General features: G+C 39.3%; 1 protein-coding gene across 3 annotated transcripts in view; it reads right to left on the minus strand.

Annotated features, from left to right (window-relative positions):
• SLC2A13 (solute carrier family 2 member 13) overlaps positions 1-25,644 on the minus strand; it is a 390,525-nt gene that overhangs the window by 83,094 nt on the left and 281,787 nt on the right. For all 3 annotated transcript variants that reach the window (XM_074942450.1, XM_074942448.1, XM_074942449.1), the window contains 2 exons: positions 15,687-15,850; positions 8,942-9,062 (listed from right to left, as the gene is read on the minus strand). In XM_074942450.1, coding sequence (XP_074798551.1) covers positions 8,942-9,062; positions 15,687-15,850 — 285 coding nt within the window. The remainder of the gene's footprint in view (positions 1-8,941; positions 9,063-15,686; positions 15,851-25,644) is intronic.

Genomic DNA, 25,644 nt, shown 5'->3' on the forward strand with positions numbered 1-25,644 from the left:
CCTGACAATGGTTAGCCAGCTGGTGTGCTCAGACTACTGCCTATTATATTGACCAATATTATCCCATTGTTTCCTTGTGGTCCATCTTCTGACTGAATCCATCAGTTGTCTCTTGTCTTAGAGCAGGGGTGGGCAAACTACGGCCCACGGGCCAAATCCAACCCCTCAGGGAACGGGGAACCACGGCCAATGGGAGCTTCGGGGGAGGTACCCACAGGCAAGAGCAGTGGGCGGAGCTCTCTGTCCACCCCACTGGGGGCTGCAGGGATGTGCTGCTGGCCACTTCTGGGAGCGGGATGGTGCTGGGGCCAGGGCACGCAGGCAGGGAACCTGCCCTGGCCCTGGTGCGCGCCACTGCCACCCCGGAGCTGCTCCAGGTAAGTGGCCTTGGGCCAGAGCCCAAACCCCTCCTGCAACCCAACCCCCTGCCCTGAGCCTCCTGCCACATCCCGCACCCCTCCTGCACCCCAGCCCCCTGCCCTGAGCCCCTGCTGCACCCCAACCCTGTTCCCTGAGTCCCCTCATGTACCCCGCACCCCTCCTCTGCCCCAACCCCTTGCCCTGAGCCCCTTCCTGCTCACCGCACCCCGTCCCGCACCCTAACCCCCTGCCCTGGCCCTGTATGCAATTTCCCCACCCAGATGTGGCCCTCTGGCCAAAAAGTTTGCCCACCCTTAGAGTGTAAGCACTTTGAGTCAGGGACCATCTATACAGTGCCTAGCACAACAGAGTCCTAGTCTATTACTAGGGTTCTTAGGTGCTATGGTAATATAAATAATAAATACATAATTACAACCACTGAATTTATTGTACAGAGGCCTTTGATAGGAACACACTTATAGTATCTAAACAATGTACACACATTTCTTTCAGACACAGACACAAACACACACAGAGAAAGAGCATTCCACTGCCCTCTGCTGGACAAAATAGCAGATCTGCTTACGTGTGTAAAGTCACCCTCTCGTGACTAAAATGGACAGAGCATGTATATCATACCACCACCACATATGGAGGTTTCACAAATTACCTTTAGAGTATTACTTTTGTAACCCTTGTTTCTGATTAACATTTTTTAAAAAAAATAACTCTTATGAATGAAAATGAAAGTGCCAGAGATATTCTATTGAATAGTGGAAATAACTGGATGTTCCCCCATTTATACAGAGCTTGACCCAAAGACCACTGAAGTCAATGGAAAAGTTCCCAATGACTTCAGTGGGCTTTGGATCAGGTTAGTCATATATGTTTCAAATGGATAGCTATCAAGCTCTGTGTTTTCAGTGTGACATGAAAGGAGTTTTGCACACAACTTTCATTACTAATAGGAAGGATGCCCTACACATTGTTCTGAAATGGACCTTTCTGCCACCTAGGATTTTAAGTTACGGTATCAGGTTTGATTTCAAGCAGCAACATGCTAGCAAAAGGTTAAATGCCAACACCTGAAATGGCTTTCCTACTTAAACAATTTCCGGATTTGTACTAAGGTCATTCTTCAGTTCTACAGCATGAACTCTCCACTAGAATTTTAATTAAATTTTGACTGAAACACAGATTTATCCCTCAATTTACTTTTAGTTCGTTTGGGCTTTGGAGAGGAAAGCAATCACTGTGTTTATCACTGTAATTCTCAGTTATTAGGATGCCAGGTAGTGCTGTCTCTTCAATATCAGAAAAATAAAAGAGGAATAATATTTTAAAGGAGACGAGGTCTGTAATATCTATATATCACAGCTCTATAAATCCTGATCACTGCATTGTAAATAACACATAACTATAAATTTGGGCTAGCTGGGGCAGATGTAAGCTCCAATAGCTATTTTTTTCCATACTCACTGACGGGATACCAAAGTGTAAACTCCAGATAAAGCAAATTTAAATTATTTGTTTTACTGGGTTTTTCACAAGACTAAAGACAATGCTATTTTATTGTTGAACTCAAATATATGTTTTTTACTCAGTGAAAATTTGTATCTGTGATTGTTGTTCAGCACCCAGAGAGCTTTTGTATGTGTGGGTGCTTTATAAATAAAATTATTAATTACTATTAAATACGTACAGCTATTAACTGTGTAATATAACTAATGTATAATATTATTAAGCATGAATGCCTTCATCTTAGTCAGTGATGCATACTCGCTTGATGAGATTAGGAAGATTAATTGTGTGAGGATGACTCAGGCAAGGATGAACACCACAATATCTGTGTGCTGGGTACAACAGATTGGCTCCTTTACCTTAAATGAACTCTGAAGGCAACCAGTTCTGATAGAAACTGAACGGGAAAGTTCTTGCATTGAGATAGTGTACCCACAATGATGAGAGCTGAAGAGTTACATTCATAGATACATTAATAGATTCCAAAGCCAAATGGGACCATTGTGATCATCTAATCTGACCTCCTGTATAACACAGGCCATAGAACGTCCCCCAAATAATTCTTGTTTGAACTAGAACATATCTTCTAGAATAACATCCTCATCTTGATTTAAAAATTTCCAGTGATAGAGAATCCACCCTAACCTTTGGTAAATTGTTCCAGTTGTTGATTTCCCTCATTGTTAAAAATGTATACCTTACTTCCAGTCTGAATTTGTCTTGCTTCAACTTCCAACCATTACATTGTTTTATACCTTTAACTGCTAGACTGAAGAGCCCTTTATTATATTTGTTCCCCAGGAAGGTATTCATAGACTGTGATCATGTCACCCCTTAACTTTCTCTTTGTTAAGGTAAACTGATTCTGCTACAATAAGGCATGAGTTCTAATTCTTTAATTATTCTTGCAGCTTTTCTCTGAACTCTCCCCAATTTATCAACCTCCTTCTTGAATTGTGGACACCAGAACAGGACACAGTATTCATTCAGAGCCAAATACAGAGGTAAAATAATGTCTGTATTTAAAAGTTAACCTGACACAGATGGACACAACCACTGTCAGTTTCAAACTGCAGCTAGTACTAAGGACAAAAACATTGTTTGGGCAAAAGGCAACTCTGCACTATTTCTTCTGCACCTGGTGATCAAACTGTCAAGAAAAAACAAAAGAAAACAGTAAGGAGGAGAGACAAATTAAGGAAAGAAGAAAAGAGAGACTGAAAAATGGAACAAAATAACAATAATGGCTGTCAAAAGCTGGGTCTGTTTCCCTGTGAAGAGATGGATGGTGTGCTCAAGCCACCGGATCTTTGATTTTCTAAGGGTTTGTTAAGATCTCAGAAAGATATTGCAGTGAGCTAACATGTGTTACTGACCCTCGACCTCTTTCCAAATCTGGTTAGTTCATTTTAAACCTTTTTATTTCTGAACCAATTCATTTTTGGAGACTGCTAACTTGCTCTCTGGTATCTAAACCTCTCTCTGAAGCCTTATGATAATTTGTACTTTACAGTTGATGATGTTGATACTGTCTCAAGTGACCTTTTTCTAAGCAAACTAAGGAACCTAGATGGAGCTGCTATAAGGTGGGTGCACAACTGGTTGGAAAACCATTCCAGAGTGGTTCACTATCAAGTTGGAAGGGCATATTGAGTGGGATCCCACAGGGATCAGTTCTGGGTCTGGTTCTGTTCAATATCTTCATCAATGATTTAGATAATGGCATAGAGATATACTTCTAAAGTTTGAGGATGATACCAAGCTGAGAGGGGTTGCAAGTGCTTTGGAGGATAGGATTAAAATTCAAAATGAACTAGACAAACTGGAGAAAAGGTCTAAAGTAAACAGGATGAAATTCAATAAGGACAAATGCAAAGTACTCCATTTAGGAAGCAACAATCAATTGCACACATACAAAATGGGAAATGACTGCCTAGGAAGGAGTACTGTGGAAAAGGATCTGGGGGTCATAGTGGGTCAAAAGCTAAATATGAGTCAATGGTGGCTGCAAAAAAAGAAAACATAATTCTGGGATGCATTAGCAGGAGTGTTGTAAGTAAGACATGAGAAATAATTCTTCCATTCTACTCCATGCTGAAAGAGCCTCAGCTGGAGTATTGCATCCAGTTCTGAGGGCCACATTTCAGGAAAAGATGTGGACAAATTGGAAAAAGTCCAGAGGAGAGCAACAAAAATGATTCAAGGTCTAGAAAATATGTCCTATGAGGGAAGATTAAAAATATTTGGGTTTGTTTAGTCTGGAGAAGAGACTAAGGAGGAACACGACAACAGTTTTCAAGTACATAAAAGGTTGTTACAAGGAGGAGGGAGAAAAATTGTTCTCTTTAACCTCTGAGGATAGGACAAGAACCAATCGTCTCAAATTGCAGCAAGGGAGGTTTAGGTTGGACATTAGGAAAAAATTCCTTACTGTCAGAGTGGTTAAGCACAGGAATAAATTGCCCAGGGAGATTGTGGAATCACCATCATTGGAGATTTTTAAGAGCAAGTTAGACAATCATCTGTCAGGGATGGTCTAGATAATATTTAGTCCTGCCTTGAGTGCAGGGGACTGGACTAGAAGACCTCTCGAGGTCCCTTCCAGTACTATGAGTCTATATTGATTTTGCTACTGAGCAATGCATCATTGTAGGAAGAGAGAGGACCTGTAAGTGACATTTTCTTTTGACATCTTAATGTGAGTGAAGCCCGGTTTGTGAGCCAACTTGAACTTGAGGAAGGAGCTTAGGAGGCAACCTACACCTTTTATTTTTTCCGATATGACCCTGGCCCAGCTCCATCTATGAGCAGGAAGTTGAATTTAAAGGACAGTGCAGCCTGCCAGAGTTTATACAGAGTTTATATACAGAGTTTCCACAATACCCTTGTAAATAAGGACTAAGGTCAAATTCTGCACTGATTTACACTCCAAAGCAGTTCAATCCCTTTGCTCCTTTATTATTTTTGAAGTTACTGATTGTGATATTTTCTGTTCTTAAACCAAATGCAAGTATCAGTGTGTGTGGCAGAACTCTTCTATGGGGTGACAGCTGTCCCCAAGCTACCTCAGAGAAAACACCCACACATGGAAATTACTTTTGAGTCAGGAAAACAATTGTGGCTTTTTATTCGTTAAGTCTGTTCTACCTTCAATCTTATGCTAGCAATATCCGTAAAAGATAAGCTGGAGAATACAGCTCTTACCAATCAGCAGACAAATGGGACATGTGTAGTAGTATTTAGGTTTCTTTTACAGACACCACACTCAATCCTACAAAACAGATGTGCAAATTTAAAATCAATTATTCATAATCTGTACAGTGCTAGGAAAATTTTGTTTCTCAGCAGAATATATGGATAAGACAGTTTGTTCAACTTACTATTTTGTAGACTGTATCAGAAACACACCCACACACATCTTACTTCCAACACTTACAGTACATCTATACTGCAAAAACAAAACAAAACAAAACAAAAAAACCCACAACCCCACAGCAATGAGTCTCAGAGCCTGGGCCAACTGACTCCTACTCATGTTACAAGGCTGAAAATATTAGTGTTGACTTTCCACCAGCCTGGGCTCTGATGCCTGGTGAGGGGGATGGGTCTCAGAGCCCAGGCTCCAACATGTGTGGGAATGTCTGCGCTGCTATTTTGAGCCTCACAGCACCAGCCTCGCGAGCTCGAGTCAGTTGACCTGGGCTCTGAGACTCACTGCCGCAGGGTTTTTTGGCAGCGTAGATGTACCCACAGTTGGATGTTTGCCTCATAGGCCAACTCTAGGTCAACATTAGGTGGGGTATTGTTAGCTTCATTACCTGCATGCATTGGCATTAACTGAGGGCATTTTTGAAAGTGCCTCTTAGTTCTCCAGTGTGGCTACACGGCTGTTCCATTAATGGCTGGCACCCTCCCTAAAGTCCTGTTATTTTTTGGTTTTGAAACACCTATTAAGACCCCCTTATTACTTATGAGACATCTAATCAACGAGAGATACTGAAGCAGCTGTCCTGCAGGGATCCTCAATCTATTAGCCAAGATGGTCAGGGATGTAACTCCATGGTCTGCATGTCCCTAAACCTCTGACTGCCAGAAGCTGGGACGGGACGATAGGGCATGGACCACTTGATAATTGCCCTGTTCTGTTCATTTCCTCTGAAGCACCTAGCACCAGCCATTGTTGGAAGGATACTGGTCTGATCCAGTATGGCCATTCTTATGTTCTTAATTGAGAAAGAATAGAGTTCCCTCTTCTGCTCTGCATTTCTAATAGGAGCTGAGGTAGTTAAAACTTATTTTAACCAGTGAAGTCATATGATAGGACTCTGAATACACAGGAAGCAAAGCTACTCAGTAACAAGGTGCTATTTTAACACAGCCACTTTTCAGAGTAGAACCACAGTGTGAAGTTTATGTATGAAGTCTATTATAGGAATAGATTTCATAGAATAGATAGAAGCTGTTCTCCTGGATTCTGTACTTGTGGATTAAAAGGTTTGGAATGGAGACAGGTTGGAGCTGAACTCCTCCAGAGACTCCACTGGAGAGTAAATGTTTTTTTAATTGCTTTTTCTTCATTTGAAAACCCACTAAAAATATTAATTTTCTATTCTTATTGTCTTGGCTGGAGGAGACTGGAACTCTGAGGTTTCATAGTGCTGTGAATGACAATGGCAAATATCAGATACTTCAGAGGAGGAAGTAAGACCCTCCCCACCCAAACTGACAGTTATGGATAATAGGTTTATGAGGGAAGGTTTTCTAATCTCCGGAAATTAGTAGTATGCTGATGACCTGAGTCAAGAGGATTGATATCCCACATACAATTTTATTCTGTATAATATAAGTGTAGACATTCTGGTAATTCATACAAATATCTAAACCTGTTTTGAATTCTGTTAAATCATTGGCACTGAGGCCCACAAGTTAAGTATGTGTTGTGTAGAAAAACATTTCTACTTTTTAGTTTTAACTTTGTCGTCTTTAGTTTAATTGTGTGTCTCCTTGTAACTGTGCTATAAGAATATAAATAGGAGCACAAGACCTTCTCTCTTATTCCATTCACTATTTCATATACCTCTAACATGTTCACTATTATCTTTATGCAAAGACAGTTCTAGTCTTTTCAATCTCTCTGCATATGGATGTTTTTCATCACTTCTAATCCTTTTTTCCACCTTCTTTAGACCTCGTCTATTAATATCCACTTTTTGTCAGAAATATGTTGATGAAAGCATTCTATTGATTCATATAATGGCATCCCTTTCTTAATAGTCTAATAGCTTGTTTGCCTTTTTTGCCCACAACTGCACATTGAGATGTCCACAATAATATCAGTTACAGTTAATTCCAAAATCAACAATTTGTACAAGTAATTCAAATTATTCTTCCAAATGAGAATTATCTGGAATGTGCCTGCATCAAATTTCATCTGGTTGAAAATCACTTTGCTTTGTTAGGTTCTTTTGAAAGACCTCATAGTCTTGAGATGTGATTAACCTAAATAATTTTGTCATCTGCAAATGTTGCACCATTTACCATTCACCTCTCTTCCAAATGACAAACACAGATCTGAATGCACAGGTTCTAGTACGGATACTTGAGGCATCTCACTGTTAATCTCCTTCCACACCTTGCAAAGTGACCTTTTTTTTTTTTTTGGAGACTCTTTTTTCCCTCTCTCTTAACTAGATCCATGTGAGAAAGAGAACGGGTAACCATCAAAACCAGGCAAAGTAGTATATGTAGTCTTTGCTGAGGTAGTGAACACATAAAAGGATGCTTTTGCATTCAGGGATCTAATACATGGCTGGTATCCAAAGCCCTGAATTCAAGTTGATTATCAGCATCTGTTCTACACTTTCTCCATGATGCTATGAGGTTCCTCTCCCCAGACTCACTTCTGGGGTATGATGAGCAGCCATATGTACTTCTTGCCACCTCTTCTGACATCTCTGGGGAAACTAGACCTGCCCCTCCCATTCCCAGGGTCCTACTAGAAGGTCCTCATCACCACAATCCTCCTATATCTCTTAGGAGTTAGTTATCCACTGTTAGTTTATTAGAATCCAAACAGAGTCTGGGGAAAATAATTGATCAGCCTGTGTTTTGCTGCTGAGACAGAATAGCAGATAGCAGGGACAGACAGCTGAATATTAGTGCCCAAATAGTCTGCACACTGAATTGCATGGATATTTACAGTGTTTGAGAAATTATTCAACTCACTCATTTCTAGAATAAACTCAAGACTAATTTGTACTGCAGTCTTAACTTGTCAAGCAAAGATTCTGAATTGGAACAAGAATTGTTTCAGCCTTTATAGCATTTGAACTCAGTCACATTTAACTAGTCTTTTCTCAATGGGAGACTGAGACATTTTCCAGCCTGCCAGCCAAATGAATGCTGAAGAGCTCATATATAAGACTGCAGTCTCCAAAGGGATAAAGACTAGCTACTGATTGTTATCCTGTGCATATCAATAGGTAAGTCAAGTCAGAAGATGCTTAGTCTTTACTAAATTCTGGTATGCAGAAAGACACAAGTTTTGCTATCTTACCAGTTTGGATATTTTATTTACTAGGGGAGGAAAAAGTGAACACAAACTCAAAATACAGAAAACGATAGAATATTTTTTAGAAAAACATTCTAAATAAATGACTCATCTTTTGAAACAAATACTGGGGGTGAACTATCTATGAAAGTACAAGTTCAATTTACCATCGATAAAGGTTAACATGATCGTGTCTGTTTTGAATTAATCATTAATGGGTCTGTAATTATCACTATTTGAAAAAACAGAACCCTTTTTTTAAAAAACAGTAAAATAAAGGGCAAGGGGCACAAATGTTCTCTGGGAGAGCTCACAGTTGTGGTGCAGTGTAACGTCTATGAACAGACTAGTAATAGCAAGCGCATTCGCCGCTTACATTTAAAAAAATTACTCAGAGTCTTGCACTCACTGAATATTAACATTATGAGTTTTAATAGGGTTGCAACACCTGAGAAATTGGGGAAAATCTTGCAGAAGATATTTAAAAAACAAATGATCATGAAATCTCACCTGTAGTTTGTGCAAGTAGAATTTTGACCTGAAGGATCTGTTGGGTTAAGACTGACTCGAGGTGAGACCTGAGCTGACAGCAAAAATCCCAATGCTAGGATAATGAGTGCTACAGTAGTACCTAAAATACAAAAACAAAAAAGATTTTACTTCAAAGTACGCAAAATAATTCTTTGCTGCATAGACCAAGGTCTGGAAAAAGGAAGACACCCAATTTATATGAGCTTAGCACAGTATTTCCTCACTATGCTAATCTATTGTATAAGGATCTGAGAAAAAATCATTTTTTTGGGTTGGGATCGGTGTTAAATTCAACAGCTCTTGATTTATTATCCAGATATTAAATTACTCAGTTGTTTGTTTTTTTTAAACATGGAGTTGAAGACTGTATGAATTAACTCGTATTCCCTTAAGTGATACAAATAATGTTAAAAAAGCAGAGTTAAACAGTGGCTTATAAATCACAATATGTCCCTAGCTCCCAGACATCCAGACCCACCTGGAAGAAGGACAATAGCAACACACTTTTGCAGCACAGCATTCCTAGTTATATAGAAACAAGAAAATAAATTTGATTTTTTTCGCAGAGCTCAGTTTGTAGAAATGCTACCAAAAATATAAACCTGCTGTTATGAATCAACCCTTTTCTACCAATCCACTCGAGCCCCCAGAATTTTCTGTGAATCTATTGTCTCAATGTGTAACACCAAAAAGGGGAGGACATAGGCAAAAAAGATACATGCAATGTATTAAAAATAGTTCATTCCTAGCACAAAACCTTAGACCATATAAACTGATAACACCTTGGTCAGCCTTCACCATGTCCTAATAAGTAACATAGGTTATTTTGCTATTGGGGAAGAATACCATACTGTGTACTATATCTTGTGTTATCTATTTCTAGTAAGCTCAATCACTGTATATTGAAATATCATATTTTATATTTATGTTTGTGTTTATGTACATATCTTTCTACATACTACATACATGAAGTTGAGAATCGTGTGATAAGTTACAAAGAAATATGATAAACTTCAGTGTCATTTGATGAATGAAGATATCATGCACCTGTTACCAGCACTTGTACCCTTTTCCCAATATTCCATCTCTCTAAGACTAATTCTAAAAGCCTAAGCAACTTTAAATAGACTTTTAATATCAATCCACCAGAAAAAAATGGTTTTCCTCCTCCAAATTTCACCTGTTCAAGGCTCAGGATGCACAAGAATCAACCCTACACCAGTTAAAGCTTTTCTCCAAATAAAAATAGTGTGACTTCAAAGCCTGATATCTTGAAGCCCTGCAGAGCTTTATGCTATTGGAAAGGGGAGATCATGATTTTCAACTTCCCAGTAGAACTCAGCACTCATTTTTAGTCCTGGAAAGACCACAGATATTAGAACTTCAAAATGTGACATCTTTAGGTACAAAAAAGCAATTAAAGGTATTTTTGGAAGGTTTTATGGCTCCCTCTGAATCCTGTATAGTTCTACTAATGGTGACAAAAGGACTTGGTGTCAGGATAGAGGGATATAAAAACTCGTGCCTATAATTAAAATATACCTCCCCAAGCCATTCCTACAGCAGTTTTTTTTCTAAAATAGGTGGCACACAGAGAAATACATGATGGTTTTGTTGAAAGCTAATTTGGAACTGTCTGTAAAGCTCACATATGGCTTCACCAGTCATGAGGAATGTGACTATCCCAAATTCATGCCGATAAAATCTTTATACTATATCACACCCTCATGTATTCCTTTATTTAACTATTCATACATTTCACACACAGAAAATATCTGTATATGTCTATATATGTAATACAGTATGCTGTATTACACATTTAGCTAACACCTTTACCCAAGGATCCGACAAAGTACTTATAATGTGAAGCTAGCTTTTACCTTAGTTATGCAGACACAATAAGTCCTTCTGTAACATATGGGGATAGATTCACAACCCATTTCACTACCATACAAGTAGAGTGCAGCAGAAGTTTAGAAGTGCACAACACCACTATGTAATAGTTCGGACAAGTGAAAAATACTTTACCCAGTTCAGCCGGCATGGGGAAAAAAGGTATTGCTGTCAGAATGTAATTGTATCTAAGAAGAAGAGCACAACACACACATGCAAAAACTCACACACACTTGTGTGTGCCTGGCTTACACATTAAAAACTTAGGCAGATATTCTTTAAAGAACTACCCGTAATATGGTTCTTATGTTTTTCAAGGAAAACATTTGGTTTCTTGAGAAAACCAATTTACAAAATATGAAAAATACTGCTACTACTACAACTAATGTCCTGTCTAGCAAAGAGTGTTTGTTTGATGTATTATAGTACCCAGTATATTATTCTGGTATTAAAATACTGTGCACCAGCATTTACCAGCAACTTTGCCAGCATGGACGCGTGTACATTAATAAGGTGTTTTTCTGAGCACACACAGGCAGTTTACTTACGCTGATAGATCTGCTTCTGATGCCAAAAGCTTAAGCCAAACCAGGAAGCCTAAATCTCTGGAGAAATTATGAAGCCATCATCAAAATAAAAATGTGGATTTTCAATTTATTCTATATTTGGCTTTGTGCTGCTACTATGACTATTTACATCAACGACAATCCTCTGGGCATGCTGGAGCTCATCCTGGATTTAATGTACTTTCCAAATGCCTATAAGCCAGAACATCAAATATTTTTAGACATGTTTCACATGGGGAACTATCATCAAATTTATATTCATTCTAAATATGCTTTGTTCATCTTTTGAGAGGTTGACCTAATACTGAAACATCTTCCTTCATCCTTTAACCCCTTGTACAAAGGAGGAGGAAAATATTCAGATTTGGCAAATAGGCATTATATAGTATTTCCGTCTGTGGAAAGTTTTCCTTTGGCTAACACCACAAACCAATACAGCATATCATTAATTGAGGCTAAAAAACTGTAACTATTCTGAAGATATTTAATGTCCTCTCTATTACATAAAGCTAAAATGTTGTCATATGTACAAATACAGTGTGTTTTCAGACTGCCAAAGCCTGAGAAAAAAACTAAAACAGACATTACACCCATCAAAATCTCTGCACATTTTACATTTAATGAACAGCCTTTGAAGATACAGAACAAAGGAAAGAAAGACAACTGGCATCAAAATATAGCAGGAGTTGGAAACTAAGTGGAGTCAGTAGCCAACCTGTTAAAATTCTGCCTGTCTTCTCCCCTTTTTTGGCAGAAAGAAGCCTATGGTAACTTTTGTAACTTTTCAGCCATCTATCAGCATGGTAGGATTTTTTTTAAATGTTGCCAGCTCTTTGAAACTAGTGAAGATGCCAGACTTCAAATGGTAAACACTCCTTTACAGAACATTGGCAGAGAATGGAAAATGTCCATATCAGTTTAGGAAAAAGAATTTAGAGTAAATCTACCTTTTTTATCCAACCATTAACAATGATACTACAGACCACAGCTAGTCCAATAAATGTCAAGGCATTACCATAAGACAGTACTTAATGTGCACACTGTTACACTATGTAATGTTTAGAAATAATACTTATGACTTATACGGTGCTTTTCATAACTTCATACATTTGTGCACATTTTTCAATTTTTTCTTGCACTTAGCTTTCATATATCCATGCAGCCAGTGAGTATTGTCCTCATTTTACATATTGAGAGATGACAGCAGAGAGGTTACCCACAGAGGCAGCACCAGTTGTAACCAGTTTAGAGTTCAAGATTTCCCAATTCCCTTGAAAGGCAGTTTAAAGTAGCAGAGTGAAAAATGCACACTTACAAACATAACAAAACCCGCTATTTGAAACACTGCCCACCAGAGGATCTAAAGAGCAACATAGGATCTAGTGTTTATTTATTAAGCATCCCTCCTGCTAAGATGCTCTGTATGCTGCACAGACGATTAAAATGCAGTAATAACAGATATGCAAGAATGAAATAATCATAGAATATGTGACTTACAAACACAACACTGCCTCCCCCAACCAAACTCTAAAAGCCAAGCACCACACAAAAAGCTCTAAATAGTATTTAGAGATGGTATGTGATCTCAGTCTCAGCTCGATGGGAGTCAGTATTGCATTTTTCCTTTTTTAAAAGGCCACAGGATAAAGATGATGAAAAGTAACACAACACTAATTAAAATGACTGAAAGAAGGCAACCCAGTAAAGAGAAGGGACCTAGAAAAGGACATCTTTACGTACTAATTCTGTTCTGCATCTAAGTACCATAAAAACACACACTCTTTACAGTATTCTTCTTGGTTTTACTATAGTGGCCATCTACTCTTTACTAAACTGCTTTGCGAGAAATGTTTGCATGAACATTTTCAGATCATTGATCTTTGAATATATTAGTCAGAGGGCCTGGTCACAAAGGGCCCAAAAATTCCGGAGGCAGTGACTAAAGCCTGATGGTCAGGACCCAAAAGGATCAGTTTGTAATTCTGGCACTGAGACACTGCAAAATACACTATGCCTAACACAGAATACAAGATCAGTATTGTGTTATTGCAAGAAATAGGCTTAAAGTATTTTGGGAGTAATAATAAAGTAATACAATTCTGCTTTGTTCTGCTTTTGTTCATGCCCCATTATAATATTTGATAGACCACACAGAAAAAGAATGACTATTAACTGAATAAATAGCATTAGATGACAGAGTTAGACATATTCACACAACGTTATATATTACTCTAAGAGTGATATACAGTAAACAGTTTTGGGACTAAACAAGTCGCCTGGTCTGGAGTCAGTCACAAGCAATGAAGTGCATGTTATTTTGATGTGTGCTTTAAACTGCTAGGAAATTTAAACAAAGGTCAACAGCATGAAAGCTATCAGCAACTCAATCCAAAGAATAAAGGTGGATTTGATAAATCAGTTTCATGTCTAGGGAGCATGATCAGATACATAAGCCATGTGCCGACAGATATGGAAAAATAAAAGATGCAGGTTGCAGAGACGTGAGTCATTCAACATTAACTAGTGATTGCAACAGAGGGTTGCTAGCATGGAGACCATTCCCCATGCATTTACAATTTTAATTTTAAACTTAAACTTATCTGCTTGAACTAAAGTTGAAGAAGTACTTTCTCAGCATTGCTTTATTCAATTATGCTCATAAAGGTTTTTAGAGAATACTAAAGGTCACAAGAATGCAAGAAATGTACCCTGCTGTTCCATACCATAGTGTCTCCTGCAATGTCATTAAATTGCCTACTATGGGGAGCAGCTAAGTTACTAGATACTATTGATGGAAATAACTTCATGTAACATTCTGGCTTTGAACTCAGTTGGTAGATGGTTAACGGTGATTGCTCTCTTTTATCCAAATTATCTCTGTCAAGTTTCAACCCTTCTGCTGTTGAATCATGTATAAGAAGATTCAAGTTGTCAAAATCTGCACTGAAAAGGCATTATTTTAAATGTGGGTACCTACTGTAAGTTGAACATACCAAATTTGCTCAAAATTACATGTTTTAATGTACAAATTGGTTAACTGTGCATACCAACCCGCACAGTTACCACACACAAATGCATGTTTTGTAGGCAAAATAAATGTAGACAAATTTTGCAGCTCAGGTGCTATTAATTGAGAATTTTGTCCAAATGTATTGGTGTTCCACTCTGGCAAATAAATTATTAAATGAACTAGTAAGTTATTTTACTCTTGAGACATTGAAATCACTGATACAGAGACCACCACTGTCAAATTTCATGTTTCTGGGCCAACTATGGGGTAGTAAAACTTCTCAACTACACAGTTATACAATTTTTTTAAAATGGGCAAAACAAAGTACGTTTCCCTAATCTCGTTCTCTGAAATGGCAGAACTGTTTTAGCTGAAACTTTCCAAAACAAAACCAGGCCTCTCAACCTGAGGCAGATACTTGACATGGAAAATTTCAGGCCAAACAGTCTGGTAAAGATATAAGCAAATGAAAACATGGTCTTATAATGAGAACTGCTGGGCTACATTAACAATAGACAGTGCTACTAGCTCTGCCTATATCATCTTCCTAGAAGTGACTGTTTTGATTGAGTTTAAGTGTGATGTTAATGCCATTATAGAAGAATGCTTAGCTAATGGCTAAATTCATAAGGCATTCAGAATTTTACACTTTAGTTTCTCATGTGACTATGTTGGATTAGCCACTTCATGTTAAACCATTAACTATAATGCTTTTACTATTTCATATTTGGAGGGGCAATGAACAGAACAGCACTCTTCTCTTTTTAAAAGAACACAGCAATTATATGTCTTTTTGCTTTCTGTAATAATTTCTGACAAAATGTTACAAATTCATTTTAGTTTCTAAAAATTACACATGCCATATTATATATTTAAAAACTAACCAACTGTGAAGTTAGGCACATTTGATTGCTCCTAAATTAAAGTTTTAAAGGGATATACATATTATTGTCAACTGTGCCCTGAAGCAGAAATTGCAGCTGAACAAATATACTCGTTATGATAAATTTAAAAATTGCTTTCATTCTTAGCACGTAGCTGCACATTGTTTTCATTCTTAAAGGGCCCTGTGTACTTCAGCTTAATGTATTTAAACACACACACACATTTTATTTGTGTGTGTGTGCAAAATGAGTCAGTCGTTTATTTTACTTTTCTTTAGAAGATCGTGTTGATCAAAGGAGAATTCAGAGCCTTATTTTCATTTTGTTCACCTTCATTAGAATCAAACAGTATTCTCCAAGTAATCTCTCACCTGTTAGGCTACCAAGCGTAAGTTTCCGGCGGCCCACTTTTTCAACAAGCCAGACTCCCACTAGTGTGAAAAGGAAGTTTGTAAATGCTGTCACTGCAGCCAGCCAGATTGCAAGACTGTCATCTTGAACCCCCGACATCTGCAAAATGGTTGCACTGTAGTACCTGTAAAATGAACAAGAGTCAAATATAAGTACTGCCACTAATTTGACCTTTGCTTAGATCACAGATTCCGTCAGTTTAAGGCCAGAAGGGACCATTAGATCATCTAGTCTGACCTCCCGTATGACAGACCACAGAATTTCACCCATTTACCCCTCTATTGAGCCCAGTAGCTTGTGTTTCGCTAATGTGTAGCTTCCAGAAAGGCATCCAAGTCTTGATTTGAAGTCTTCCAAGAGATGGAGAATCTACTTCTTCCTTTGGTAGTTTGTTCGAATGGTTAATCACCCTCAGTGTTAAAAAGTTAAACATGTTTTAGCAAGAGTGAAGTGGAGAATGGTCTTTATTCTCAAGGAGAGAACACACTGCTGAGAGATTTCATAACCTTTCGAAGTGCTTTAAAAGAGCCACACAAATACATTCAGTGCCATTTCATGGCAAGAAGTTTTTCAGCAGCAAAAAACACAAAACAAAAATTCCAGCTGCTTGCTCGCTGACAAGGAAAACAATGGATCACAGTTCACAAGGGGGAAGAAAAGAACATCAATCATTATAAAGAAAAAAGAAAAGGAGTACTTGTGGCACCTTAGAGACTAACCAGTTTATTTGAGCATGAGCTTTCGTGAGCTACAGCTCACTTCATCGGATGCATAGCATATTGTGGAAACTGCAAAAGACATTATATACACACAGAGACCATGAAACAAAACTTCCTCCCACCCCACTGTCCTGCTCGTAACAGCTTATCTAAAGTGATCATCAAGGAGGGCCATTTCCAGCACAAATCCAGGTTTTCTCACCCTTCCCCCCCCCCCCCCGACACACATACAAACTCACTCTCCTGCTGGTAATAGTATAGTAATGGTCTCTGTGTGTATATAATGTCTTCTGCAGTTTCCACAATATGCTATGCATCCGATGAAGTGAGCTGTAGCTCACGAAAGCTCATGCTCAAATAAACTGGTTAGTCTCTAAGGTGCCACAAGTACTCCTTTTCTTTTTACGAATACAGACTAACACGGCTGTTACTCTGAAACCTGTCATCAATCATTATGTTAACTTGTAGGGCCACTGGTCTTGACCTGAATCTTATTCTTGTGATAAACAGCATTTTTGTGCATTGGAAAAGGGAGGATAGTTGTGTTGGCATCAAAAGAGGAAAAGTCAACCAAAACTCCCCATTATCCAAACTTCACTTAAGCTTTGCCCTGTTTATCTCATTTATTTTAAATATCTCAAACACTTTGGGTAAAATTGTTATTGAAAACTGACTAACAAAAGCTAATAATTGATTTTGGAGCATGTGTTTAAATTGCATTTGCTAGTTGTAATCCCTGTTCTAATTTTGTTATGGGAGAGCACTGAGTGTTTGGTGTTCGGCTCTTTTTCAATATTTAAATATCTGAAGGATGAGAGATAACCAAGCAGGGCCGGCTCTAGGCACCAGCAAAACAAGCAGGTGCTTGGGGTGGCACATTTCTAGGGGCGGCATTCCGGCGCCGGCCATGCCGCCCCTAGAAACGTGCCCCCGCTCGCCTCCGCCTGCTCCCCTGGGCGCGCTGCTGCCACTGCTCCGCTTTCCCCCTCCACCTCCCAGGCTTGCCGCGCGCCAAACAGCTGTGGTGGAACGGCGGTGAGCTGGGGCGGGAAGCGGTTCCTCTTCCCCACCGCCCCGTGCTCCCCATTACTTCCTATGCTCCCCCCACCCCGCTCACCTCCGCTCCGCCTGCTCGCCTGAGAGGGAGGGGGGAGAAGCGGAGTGGCGGCATGTTCAGGGGAACAGGCAGAGCAGAGGTGAGCTAGGGTGGAGGGTTGCGGGGAGGGAATGCAGCACGCCTGAGGGAGGAGGTGGGGCCGGGGATTTGGGGAAGGGGTTGGGGGCGGGGGCAGCCAAAAAAAAATTTCTTGGGGCAGTAAAAATCCTAGAGCCGGCCCTGTAACCAAGGGCAAGAAAGAAGGGATGATGTGAAGGGACACACCCTTGCTCTGGTGGAGAGGAGACTAACGAGCTCTTCTGAACCTGCTCAGCGTTAACAAGGTGCACCTGAAAGGCTTGCTCTGCCTGGGGGAGCCTAAAAAGGGAAAACCTGCCACAGGAAGGGGTGATGAACAGGAGGAGAGCTGCTACACCACAGAAACAGATCAGCCAAGAGGGAGACAGGTGCAGGCCTCACTGCCCCAAAACTGCACAGACTAGCCGCAAAGCAGGACACCAAATAGGAGGGGCTGGAGGTAGACCCTAATAAAAGACAACAGACTCACTGATGGACCAAGCCCAGAGAGCTGAACCGAGAAAGACTGACTGAGAGACAGGCCACCTTTCCCTGTCTTTGCTTTCACTTGCATTTCCCTTTCTCATAAATGAGAGAGAAAGGAAAGGACCTTTCTTTTGACTGTTTGTTTTGCTTAGAGCAGTGGTTCTCAGCCAGGGGTCTGGGGCCCACAGGGGGGCCGTGAGCAGGTTTCAGGGGGGCGGTCCTCCAGGCAGGGCTGGCATTAGACCGGCTGGGGCCTAGGACAGAAAGCTGAAGCCCCCACCACCTGGGGCTGAAGCCTGGGACTTCAAGTCCTGCCATCCAGGGCTGAAGCCTGAGCAACTTAGCATTGCAGGACCCCTGTGGCATGGGGCACCAGGCAGTTGCCCTGCTTCTTACCCCCTAATGCTGGCCCTGGCTTTTATATACAGAAAAAGTTGTTGTGGCACAGGTGGGCTGTGGACTTTTTATAGTATGTTGGGGGCGGGGGGGAAGGCTCCGAAAGAAAAAGGTTGAGAATCCCTGGCCAAGAGAACCCCACCTATGCTACGAACTAGGGGCAAAGACTTTAGAAATGAAGTGGTGGCTGGAGGAGACTCGGGAGCATCTACCCTCACAGATGAAATGAAGAAAATAAAAAATGTGAGGATTCACTATTGTAAAAGAGCAAGAATGGCAATCCTAATGAATGCAGACACAGCAACAGGAGAAGCAGGACAGAGGTCTTTTGAGAGCAGCAGTAATGGCTCCTCTTCCTTTGGACTCCAGAAGTTCAGCATCAGGAACAAACTCTGATACTACTACTGTTGACAGCTGACATTAGCAATGTTGACACTAACCGTTCATTTAGTAAGTACAATTTAGGATAGGACTCAGGATTAGGATTCATCTGTCATCATTAATCATATAGCATTTACTAACAGCACATTGATTGAGGTCACAACCATACTACTAGCCTGCCACCAATTTTCTGTTAGTTTGATCTTGCTCGGTTCACGTCTTTGGTTTGCTTCTGAAGTATCTGTTTTGTTGTGTGAAGACTCAGAAGCTGGTATTGCACACTAGCTCAAGTGCCAACTAACAGTGCTTTATTTATTTATTTATTTATTTATTTATTTACAGTGATGGGCCTAGGTTCCTGAGCCCTGTTCTCTAACTTATTTTAATACTTGTTTGTATTTAAAAAAGCAATCTTCTTTCAAAAAAAGGTTCCTGTATAACCTTGAGAAGTTATACAAGGAAGCTGGTATAATTTCTTTCTTTTTCAGAAAAAAAAATCATTTGCCCAGGAAACATAACAATTAGAGGTGTCAATTAAAATGGGCACAATTAAAAAATAAAGAAGGTGTGGCCATTTTTGCCCAAGTTTAATCAAATGCATGTCTTGTATGCTTGTTTTTAAAGTTTTGGTGAGCTGTTCAATATTTCAACAAAACATGAAGTTTGTTTTGCACAAACTCCTCCATCTTCATTTTCTTTTGTTAAGCTGCACTGACTGAAGAATTGATTATTCAGTCATTCAAAAACTCCTTCAAATACATAATAGCTCTTCAGGTTTTGACACAGCAATCGCCAAACAAAATGTCAAAGCTCACCTTTGTAGTTTGCATTAAATGCCACCTCATTACTTTAATGCCTCAGCCTTCCAGCCTCTGAAATTTGGTGGTCCTGTTATTTTATGTTTCGGACAGCAAAGAGTTCTTATTTCTAGCAAACAACCTATGGCCAAGCATTCGGTGCAACTGTACCTTGCAGTAGTAGAGATTTTCTTTATAAATGAAATTATAGCATGTTCACATAAAATTAAGATATGAAACATTTAGGCCCTTTGAGTCCCTACACAAGCATCTGCCTCCTCATTTTTACAGCCCTTCACTTAGCTTCTCCTTACTTACCCCCTCTTGTAACTTACTACATTGCTCTTACTGCCACCTGCTCATCCAGTGGTGGTTTGCCTTCCTTGTTCATTTGTCTAGTCTCCTACAACCATCTTCACATTTTCTTCTATATATAGGAAATGGACCCCAGAGGTGAAATCCTGGCCTACTGAAGTCTATGATAAAACTCACATTGACTTCAATCGGACCAGAATTTCAACACATGAAGTAGTATATAAAAGCCTCTACTCTTTTCTCCTTCAAGTCCCACCTTAAGATTCAATTCTACTATGATGTCTACAGGAAATTGCCAGCTGTTACCATTAGGTACAGGCTTCTGATACTTATTTTCTGTTTTGTTTATTATTTATTTAAAAACAAAAATAATCAACTTGAAACCATGTCAGTGTGCATATACATGGCCTATAAAAACACATTCTCATAACTATTCCCTTTATCTACTCTCCACGTTCCTTCCAGCGGCTTGTTGCACCCCCTTGCTTCATCTGTCTTCACTATATTTTAAGCACTTATCTGAACCACCAAAGTTTCAGAGGTTGGGTACAGAGTTTGGATAAAAGGTTTCTATTCCGTCTCATTTCTGTAGTGAGCAAACCAGGGCAGTTTGTGTTTTGCATAGGGCTATTGATTAATCTCTGTTAATTTACACAATTAACTCAAAAAAATTAATCACGATTAATCACACTGTTAAACAATAGAATACCAACTGAAATTTATTAAATATTCGTGGATGCTTTTCTACATTTTCAAATTTATCTATTTTAATTACAACACAGAATACAAAGTGTACCGTGCTCACTTTATATTATTTTTTATTACAAATACTTGCACTGGAAAAATGATAAACAAAAGAAATAGTATTTTTCAATTCACCTCATACAATTACTGTAGTGCAATCTCTTTACCATGAGAGTGCAACTTACAAATGTAGTTTTCTCGGTTACATAACTGCACTCAAAAATAAAACAATGTAAGACTTTAGAGCCTACAAGTCCACTTAGTGCTACTTGTTGTTCAGCCAATTGTTAAGAGAAACAAGTTTGTTTAAATTTACCAGAGATAGTGCTGCCCATTTCTTAATTACAATGTCACCTGAACATGAGAACAGGTGTTCACATGGCACTGTTGTAGCTGGTGTCACAAGATATTTACGTGCCAGATGTGCTAAAGATTTATATGCCTCTTCATGTTTTGGCCATTGTTCCAGACGACATGCTTCCATGCCGACGACACTCATTAAAAAAAGAATGCGTTCATTAAATTTGTGACTGAACTCCCTGGGGGAGAATTATATGTCTCCTGCTCTGTTTTACCCGCATTCTGACATATATTTTATGTTATAGCAGTCTCAGACGATGACCCAGCACATGTTCGTTTTAAGAACACTTTCACTGCAAATCTGACAAAATGCAAAGAAGATACCAATGTGAAATTTCTAAAGAAAGCTACAACACTCGACCCAAGATTTAAGAATCTGAAGTACCTTCCAAAATCTGAGAGGGATGCGGTGTGGGGCATGCTTTCAGAAGTCTTAAAAGAGCAACACTCTGATGTGGAAACTACAGAACCCAAACCACCAAAAAAGAAAATCAACCTTCTGCTGGTGGCATCTGATGCAGATGATGAACTCATCATCAGCATGAATGCATGTCCTCTGGAATGGTGGTTGAAGCATCAAGGGACATGTGAATCTTTAGAGCATCTGGTATGTAAATATCTTGCGAAGCTGGCTACAACAGTGTCATGCAAATGCCTGTTCTCACTTTCAGGTGACACTGTAAACAAGAAGCTGGCAGCATTATCTTCTACAAATGTAAACAAATTTGTTTGTCTAAGCGATTGGCTGAACAAGAAGTAGGACTGATTGGACTTTTAGGCTCCAAAGTTTTACACTGTTCTATTTTTGAATGCAGGTTTTTTTTGTACATAATTCTACATTTGTAAGTTCAACTTTCATGATAAATAGATTGCACTACAGTACTTCTATAGGTGAACTGAAAAATACTAAAAAATGCAAATAATTGTAATAAAAAATAAATATAATGTGAGCACTGTACACTCTATTCTGTGTTGTAACTGAAATCAATATATTTGAAAGTGTAGAAAACTTCCCAAAATATTTAAATAAATGGTATTCTATTATTAACAGTGCAATTAGTCGTGATTAATTTTTTTAATCGCTTGACAGCCCTAGTTTTGCAAAACCAAACCACAAGCCACCAAAGTTCAGGCATTGATGTAAGGAAGCCTAATTAGTATAGAAGTTTTGGATATGACCCAGCTCTCCTATGGCATGGCAACATAATGGGCTAAAAATCCCAGCTGTTATGTATATGTGTCTGTTAGAGTCAGGCTATGAGAAATAAGAATAGACTGAATTTAGCACTTGAGTCCATACTTCATTATTTCTCTATTGTCCACCTGTGCAGCTCTAGCTGCTTATTAAATGTTACAAGCAATAGGTGATGACAGCCTATTTTAAATTCTTCCTGAAGAGGGGGAAAACCCGTTAGGTCCACAAAGGTGAAGTCTTGATACTGTGTATTACAGACAACACTGAACTTGCACCCAATATTATAAAGGACATAAAAATGAATGTACAGGGCATAGCCTTTTACAGTTTTTGTGATTCTAGAATGTTTTTAAAAATTCTAAAACAAATGACAAAGGACAGTCTTTGAAACGCATATAATATTGTTGAAAGCAAATAAATGCAGAAAGACAATCATATGATTATGTAAAGTTATGTACTCATATACATATTAAAGTATCTTAAATAACACATGATTTTTGAAGATGTGCCTCCTGAACTTGAAGAAAGCTGGCCTTTAATACATCACAATCTACAAAGTCAAATGGCACATTGCTAATTCTATAAACACAAGCAGTTTTATATACACGTTATTTTAAAGCAATCCTCATACAATGAAGTACTTGATATCCACACACAAATATATATATATGTATATCAAGAGAGAGCGTTCAGTTTCTAATAAAACAATACATTTCATCTCTTTCCTCTACAGAGTTGACATTGTTCAAAATGACATCTTGCTGTAAGGAAAGGAAAATCCTCATTTACAAGCAGGTCCCCAGACAATTTGTAATGCATTAGACTTTCTTGCTTAGTCCATTTAACCAATAGACAAAAAAACCTAATGTTTCAGGTTCTGTAGCTTTCAATAAAAAAAATGACGACAGCTGCCAGATTCTCAGCCTCCCAATTCTGCTTGCCCATATCCTGTATGATGCACCACTCCAATCTATCCTGTAGAACAAGGTCATTCCGACAAATTCTGTGTGTAATGATGTTAGCCATTTTGGGGAGAAGACATAATTTGCAGTATTGGTAAAAAATAATGTATAGCTGTTCTTAAACCAAAAGCATCTTCCTCAGCATTTTAAAATGTTCCTTGCTACACTTTGGGGTAAAAAAAAAAATACTCGATACCCTCACACTACTGAAGTAAACTACCCAGTCAACCACAATAAAACAGCCCCATGCCTGGACAAGTGGGTCCAGGGGAAACTCAATTTTTTTAAGGGTAGCCCCACTAACTGAGTTTACTCAGCCTGAGGCAATGTGATATTGCAAACAGAGCATTGGAAAACAAACAAATGAATGATTAAATACTGAAGAAAAATCCACAGTGGGGAACATATATCAACCGTTTCATGCACTCTGCCTCTGCAACTCCTATGTGAGCATGAATGGGGTCCACTTGCTGTGTTTTATTAGTTTCTACACAAGTATAACTGAACTAATAGTAAAATATCTAAAAAAAAACCCCCCAAAACCAAGCTTTTGGAAATGAAAGGAAATACAAATATGTAATCACAGCCTCAATTAAAATGAGGCTTAAATTCTTATTATCTAACAAAAAGTTACTATCAAGACAGGTCTCTAATATTCAAGAAGATATATTAAGGTATTTTCTCATCTTTTCCTAGGCCCCCAACTTGATTTTATTTAAAAAACAATCCACGAACTTATTCCCAAATCCTACTTACAATGGGTCTGACAACTTCCAGAAGAGGGCCTCCATGGGACTACCCACCCGCACCAGGTCTGTACTGAGACTCGTCGCACCCAAAGAACTGATTTCTTTACTATCGCCAAAACACATCCAGATAGCCCCACTGATGGACTGTCCAAATACTCCTACATCCTGGCAGGACACCGGGGGCACAATCTCACCAAGAAAAATTTCTGCTGCCAAGCATAAGACAAAACATGAAGAATAAGAAAAGGGATATTAATGCACAACAGTGTAAGTGTACAAATGCAAAGTACATGGGTAAATACGGGAAGCAAGAGAAGGTGTTTAGGTGTTGTTGGGTGGTTACAAGATCAGAGAAAGAAGTGGCTAGGTTGTAGCCACAGTATTTGGATACTGCGTGGCAGTCCTTGAGTTTGGGCATTTAGTAGAACAATTCCTGGGCAGAGGATGGTTACCTGGAATGTGATGTGTACATTTCAGTAAAAGCACACATAAAAGAATATCCAATTATTTGTCAAGGTGTGGAAGGAAAGAGACCTCCAGAGCATGAACAATATAAAATTACCCCACCCTGAGTGTGAACCAGGAATAACAGGCTGTAAACACACCTGCCTCTCTGGGATATTTTGGGGATGACCCAGACCAGTAAGGGGTTCTGTCACCACCTGCACTGTAACTCTTGGGGCTGTGCGGTTATGGCTCAGATCCCTGACACCAGTAGCAGCCCACAAACATAAGGTCTCATCCTGGCTTCCACCAGCCTAGTTACTCCTGGCAGGGTGACATGAACAGCCCTTCCAGTTCTGAGTCTCCCCAAATCCATCTACCCCAAAGTTTTGGCTACCAGACACTTGGACTGTTCCCCATTGGTTCATGAACGCTAAAGGCGAGAAACCTGCCTCCCAGTCATCAGTTCTCTTTGGCACATGGACTCCACACAGTTTGCAAAACAGAGACCTGCTTGAGAGAAAAACAAACAAAATGTGGATTTAATAGAGAACCACAGATTCAAAGATGAAATAATAAGGGAAAGCAAATGTACTCAAGTTACACTGAAAATAAACATTAAGGCACAACCTCAAGCATTATACTTCTATATTAGATAAAATCCCTTTTCTAATGCAAGTTACCTACTGTGTCTTTGAACAGCTTCCCAGCGTACCTGCCCTAGCTATAGGAGGGATTCCACATTCACGGACAGCTTCCCGCCTGAAGGCTGTCCCTCAGTTTCTGGACAAAAATCTCAGATTCAAGCCTCCTTTTAAAAAACATTTTTCCTTTTCCTTTTCCTTTCCATCTGCCCTCACCCCTCCACCTCCTGGCATGGTGACTCATAGGCTAGGTCTACACTACGGACCTTACAGCAGCACAGTTGAACCACTGCAGCTGTGCCTTTGTAAGGTCTCCCATGTAGCCGCTTTATGCCAGTGGGAGAAAGCTCTCCTGCCAGCATAATTAAACCACCCCCAATGAGCAGCAGTAGCTAGGTTGATGGGAGATGCTCCCCTGCAGACATAGTGCTGTCCACACAGGTACTTTTATCCATTAAACTTACGTTGGACAAGGGTGTGTTTTTTCATACTCCTGATTGACAAAACTTTTACCCACAAAAGTGCTAGGGTAGACAAAGCCATAGTCATTCA

This window comes from Natator depressus, chromosome 1 (genome assembly GCF_965152275.1).
Source record: "Natator depressus isolate rNatDep1 chromosome 1, rNatDep2.hap1, whole genome shotgun sequence".
Taxonomy (NCBI): Eukaryota; Metazoa; Chordata; order Testudines; family Cheloniidae; genus Natator; species Natator depressus.